The sequence below is a fragment of the Solanum dulcamara genome, chromosome 12 (genome assembly GCF_947179165.1).
Source record: "Solanum dulcamara chromosome 12, daSolDulc1.2, whole genome shotgun sequence".
Taxonomy (NCBI): Eukaryota; Viridiplantae; Streptophyta; class Magnoliopsida; order Solanales; family Solanaceae; genus Solanum; species Solanum dulcamara.
This window is the reverse complement of record NC_077248.1, coordinates 62,714,831-62,721,163: the sequence shown is the minus strand read 5'-3', so window position 1 is coordinate 62,721,163 and position 6,333 is coordinate 62,714,831. Positions and strand designations below refer to the sequence as shown.

Sequence of the window (6,333 nt, the reverse complement as noted above, 5' to 3'; positions counted from 1 at the left end):
CTTCCAAGATCATCCCAAAGGCGAAGAATCATAGCCGTGGAAGAGGACATGGCTGATATATCTTCTAAATGAATAGAGCTTACACCAAGACCTAAGATATAGAACATGTGAACTAACACAACATGAACTCCAGAACTAACAAGTCCATTCTTTAGGTACTCATCTGTTGTTGGCACCACCCCAGAGGCAAACCATTTTGCTTCTTTTGGAAATGCATTGCATAGACGTCATGGCCAACAAATTATAATTTTATTTTGTTGACATAAACTTTTTTTTTCCCATCTCGATCTACATGATATTAACAATTCAAACTTAAAATAGATCACCTACCCAACGAAAAATACAATCATATAAAATGATAAATATAAGCTTGACAAGTTTTAACAAAAGAAGTCATAGGGAAAGTACCCAAGTATTATTCAATGTTAAAAGCATGTGAATAATATCGTTAGGGCTGTACAGGGCAAACCGATAAACCGCATCAAATCGACAAATTGAACCAAACTGGAAAAAAAACCCGACTAGTGGTTTGGTTTGACTTGATTTGGTGTTTGGAAAAAAAACCCGACCATTATAGGGTTGGTTTGATTTTAACTAAAAAAAGTCAAACCGAACCCAAACCGACCCGATTATAGATATACTACTTTTAAATTATGTTATACATAAAAATATTTATTAAAATGTAATTTATAAATATTTTTTAAAATTTTTTCATAATTTTTGTTTTCTTTCTTACATTTAGATTTGGACTTGAGAAGCCCATCTAAATAATATACAAAAAAACTCATCTTATAAAGTTATATTATAAAGTTAAAACTTCAAACAGTGTCTGCGTCCATCTTATATGTTGATATTTTGTACTAGAACTCTTTTTAAGAAGCATTGCTCTGTGCTTTTTAATAGATACTATGAAAAACCCGAAAAATCCAAAAAAACCCGAGAAACCCGAAAAACCCAAAAAAAAACCAAAAAACCCGAGAAAACTTGATATCGAAAAATCCGACTTTTATTAATTTGATTTGGTTTATAGATTTAATAACCCGACACAAATGGTTTGATTTGGTTTGTAAAAAATTTGAATCAACCCGGTTCATGTACACCCCTAAATACCGTATTCCGCAGATTTTGAGTTGGGTTTTCTCCATAGATTTTGTAGATATTGTAGCCAATGAAATTAATGGTATCATAAAGAGCCTTATAAGGTGATCTCATGTATTCTGGTAAGTCCATCATGGCACCCATTTTTCACCTACAACAGTAATAATGGTCTTTTAAGTTATGGACCACCAAAATATAAGTACAAAACAATAACAACAATAATAGTAATAATGGTGTTTTCAGTTATATATAGACCACCCAAATATGAGGACGAGGTATACTAAAAGAAAGGGAGAGAGAGAGAAAATAAGGACAAAAATGATCCTTCACACTTGGGATAGAATGAAATAATCTCTTAAATATATTCTAAAGTTATTTGTCATTTAAATTTGTCAAAATTGAGCAGTATTTTTTATTTCTATTAAATATTTAATAAATTATGATGGTTAGATTTAATTAAGAACGTGATTTTTTTTGGTTATATATATAAAATATCCTTTCCAACCAAAAAAAAAATCAAAAAAATATAGAGAGAAACAGAAGTAATAATGCTAAACTTATTGTACTATTCATTACATTACTTTTAATTTGGATTCAATCAACTTTAAAGACTCCATCACTATTTTATACATAGGGAACTAAATAGAATAACATAAAAGGACATGAGTTAATTTACTTATAAATTCTAACCTAAAATAAAATCTAAAATTTCTTTTTTCATTCATGTTTTGGTGTATGATTGAAGACTGACTCAGCATCCTTATCTCCGCGACCGCTTAAATTAACAATCACTTTTTCACCATCCTTTAAAGTTGAACAAAGTTTGTCAAGAAATGCAAGTGCATGACAAGATTCTAAGGCTGGAAATATTCCTTCTAGTCTGCACAATCTTTTATATGCTGCAATACAAAAGTGAAATAAATTTTATTTATAATTCTACACTATATATTATTGTACATAAATTAAATTTTTAGAATACTTTTTTGAGATAATTTAAAATTACCTTCTAAGGCTTCTTCATCCGTAACGGTAGAAAACTCAGCACGCCCAATATCTTTCAAAAAGCTAAGCTCTGGACTAACACCTGGATACTCTAATCTGTATGGTCAAACAATATTGCTTAAAATTAAGAATGTTATTTAAATCATCGACATTGGTAATTTAAATATTTTATATTATTAATGTGATTTGAATCGTGATAGCTTGTATGTTGTCATTTTTATCATGTTGTCAGTGCTTTTATATATATTATCTTATAATAAATAGTCTAAAATGATAAATATATTTTTGGTCGATCAACTATAATAAGTGGTTGTAATTCCTCTATAAAGGGAAGGTTCTATATTTGATATTTCAAATGTGTAAGTATTTTGTTAATGACATTACAATATCTACGATAAATTGAAAGTGAAAACTTACCCCACACCTATGGAGTGTGGTACAATTATCTGGCCTTCCTCATCTTGTAATAAATAGCTCATTGCACCATGATACACTCCAACTTGACCTTTAGCCAAAGTTGCCGAGTGTTTACCTGTCGTGATAGATTCAAAATTTTAAATTTATGTATTTTTAAAATAATATTAACTATTTAATATAATATCAAGATAAAAATTACTATGTCAATGTGAATTCGTAATTATTACACTAGATCCGCCCTTGTTTACCTGAATCAAGACCGGTCCCACCAGCCTCAACTCCAATGAGCCTTACATCTTCATCTTGTATAAATTCATGAAACAAACCTAATGCATTAGAGCCACTTCCTACACATGCAACCAACACATGTGGTTTGCGACCCCACTTGTCCATGGCTTGTTTCCTAGTCTCTTTTCCAATAATTGATTGGAATTCACGAACCATGGTTGGACATGGGTGAGGTCCTATGGCTGCACCTGCTAAGAAATAACTTGTCTCCAAATTGTTAACCCAATTTCGAATACCTTCTGATGCTGCATCCTTGAAACTTCCTTTAACAGATTTCACCTGTGTGAGTATTCAATAATAACTTTACTTTATTGGTAGCGGTGAAATTTGAACCCAAGAGTGAAATTTGAACCCAAGAAAGTTTGTGTTATCACCTCATATTAAAAATTAAACTTTTAGAGAAAACACACTTTAATTATCTCTTTGTGTCATTTCATGCTATGCTGCTGCTCAAACTCTTGTAAAATATTGTCGCATCCTTATAGGATCCTTCAAAAATGTATTGTTTTGAAGGATCATACATGCACACATCAACATTTTTAAAGAGTCTGAGGAACATAGATTTTATGTGACATGTATGCTTTTCTTTTTAGTTTGTCTATAAAGGAATGATACATTTATTTTCTAAAATAATATAACGTTAAAATACTTTTTATTTTACCCTTAGTAAGATGATTTATAATCATTCAATTATGTTGAAGTGTGTAACCATATCATCTAAAAATATTTAAGCTATTAGAGAGAACACATTCAACAAAATATATGTGACTTGCTTCTGACATCAAGCTTCAAAAATTTCTAAAATTTTTATATTCAGTCAAACACCATCACAAAAACGTCCTTGGTCAAGAAGTGAAAAAGGTTGTATGTACCTTTGCACCAAGGTGGTTCATCAAGAGTACGTTAGAAGGTTGTCTCTCCATATCTAAGCTTCCCATAAATATTGTGCAATCTAATGAGAGTTTCGCACACGCAGCCGCCGTGGCGACACCGTGCTGTCCAGCACCGGTGGACGCCACGACGTTTTTGCACCCCATGCGCTTAGCCAACATAGCTTGTGCAATAGCGTTGTTGATTTTGTGTGCACCACCATGGTTGAGATCTTCCCTTTTAAGATATATATCTGGCCCTATCCCTCTATTAATGCTCTTGTAATAATCTGTGAGTCTTTGGGCAAAGTATAAAGGAGTTTCACGCCCTACATAGTCCCTTAATGCCACTTCAAGTTCCATCTAACAAAACCAAACGAACAAATTAAAACGGAGGAAATAGTTCAATATCCCAATTTTTAGTGACATACTTCTTAAAAAAAAGTTATATTTCTTTATTAAAAATCAGACAAACAAATTAAAACCTGAAACAGAGGGTCGCGCAAAGCGGAGTTGAATTCATAATCAAGCTTTGCTAAAGGAGATATTAGTGTCTCAGGGACAAACTTTCCACCATAAATCCCAAATTTTTCATTGCTCAATAATGGTCTCTCTTTTTCATGGAAAATTAGCTTCCATGGTATTTGTGGAACTTGACTTGGACCAATAGCTACACAAGAAATAACATTGGCTTTATAACTATGAGATGGAAAGCCTTGCAACTTTTTGCTTGATGTAGCAAAAATTCTTTGTCCAAGAATAGCTTCAACATTACATGCCATAATGTCTTCTCTTAAAAAATTTGTTAAGAAACTAGCTAGCAAGTTGTTATCTCAGGTGTAAAAATCTCTTGCAAATAGGAATTGGGGACCAGCTAGCACAGTTAGTTGTTTTATGTAGAGGGTTGGATGTTGAAATTGTGCATAGGTTATGCTTACTTATATAGAGTCATTTCATGAGAAGGTTAGTTGTCTTTCGGGGATCATATTGGTCCTACCACTACACTTATTGGTGAGATGGTACGTTGTTATTTTGAATAGAGAATACTTCTTTGTTCAGGTTTTATGTGACAATTTTTTTCTTTTAATTCAGTCAAAAAGTAATGATATATAGTTTTTTTAAATTTGAGAACTATTTAATGTAAACCTCTCAGGATTTATTCTTCATAAAAAGTTTTATAGATACACAAATATAATGTATGTTTAAAACTATTAAAATTATTTCCTCTGTCTTAATTTATGTAGCACATTTTAGATTTTGAGAATCAAATATTTTAATCTTGACCATAAATTCGAACATAAGTTTTAAAGAATTTTTAATTAAATAAAATTACATAATTGAAAATTATATAAAAAGTACTAAAAGTCATAATAATTAACAATTCAAAATGTTTTAAAATACTGGGATGAAATTATGGTCAAAGAAAATTAAGACAAAAAAGATATTATAAGTTTTATAGCCACATAAATATTATGCTATCTTTATAATTACGAATATAATAAAATAAAGGGGAAGGGGTAATGGGTTTTAACAACCCTCCAATTGTATTATCTTTTTCTAAATACATGGTTTATTTAATTATGTTGGAAAACATCAAAATTATAATATCTGATACAATTACTCAAATAACTTCATTTCAGTTTGTTCTCTATTACTTACTTTGACTATTCTATTGATGTGATGATATGTTCTTTTTGACTTTGTTCTAAGAAAATGATAGTTCTTAAAATTTGAAAATAATTTGATTTAATTTTTTTTATTTTATCTCTAATAAGAAGCTGTGACAACCACACAAATATTATGAAGTACTTTAGATCAAAAACTTAATTATAATTACAAATATTATAACATGCATGTTCATGACGACAAGTTTCAGAATTCTCCATTTCTTTATTCAATTCAATATCTAATTGAAAATTTTTACATAAATTGAAATAGATATAATATTAATTTTGTTTATTTTATATTTCGTTATCAATTCACACTTGCTTACAATGAAACACAAAATTTATCAACATTTAGAAGTACAAGTATTCTTATTCTGACAGACATTAAACGTGTTTATATTTTACTAGCCAAAAAGTCATAAGAGAAATTGTTATTAGCTTCTTGCAAGTTGCAACGAAGAAAATTTAATTTGGATTATTAATCAATTGAAGAATTAATCTAAATAATAGTTCACTTCACTGATTAAACTAAATAATAGTTCACCCGATTGATTAAACTAAATAATTGATTAATATATAATATATCAATAATTTATGTATAGTATATGTATAATCATATACAATTAATATATAATTTATGTATATCTGCTAGAAAATAAACAGTAAATCTGTTCAGTAATTTATATGAAAATTTCTTGTTAATTTATGTATGCCATTGTCATAGAGGATTATACTAATTTTTTTCCATATTTTTTTAATTTTATAGAATATATCTTGAAGAGATAATTAACATTTCCACATCGAGGTCCCAATTAATGTTCCTAAAATGTTTTTTTAGTTATTGTTATTATCTATATTGAAACTTGGCCACACAATTTGTAGATTTTATTAGTTTGCCAGGACTCAGAAGGACCCAAACATGGAAACACCAGGTCATATGGAAGCCATCAAACAAAGAAGCACATTTTGCACGTTTAAAAAAACGAAATATT

General features: G+C 29.7%; 1 protein-coding gene across 2 annotated transcripts; it reads right to left on the bottom strand.

Annotated features, from left to right (window-relative positions):
* Positions 1-981: 981 nt before the first annotated feature.
* On the bottom strand, positions 982-4,572 carry LOC129876346 (tryptophan synthase beta chain 1-like). Of its 2 annotated transcripts, none has more exons than XM_055951757.1 (6): positions 4,160-4,572; positions 3,678-4,037; positions 2,766-3,084; positions 2,518-2,632; positions 2,102-2,196; positions 982-1,249 (listed from the first exon to the last, which is right to left on the bottom strand). In XM_055951757.1, exons 1-6 carry the CDS (start codon positions 4,454-4,456, stop codon positions 1,230-1,232), a joined length of 1,206 nt encoding a protein of 401 aa, XP_055807732.1. In that variant the 5' UTR covers positions 4,457-4,572; the 3' UTR covers positions 982-1,229. The 2 variants fall into 2 exon arrangements, with proteins under 2 accessions (XP_055807732.1, XP_055807731.1); XM_055951756.1 differs by lacking the exon at positions 982-1,249 and adding an exon at positions 1,657-1,997.
* Between the last annotated feature and the right edge of the window lie 1,761 nt (positions 4,573-6,333).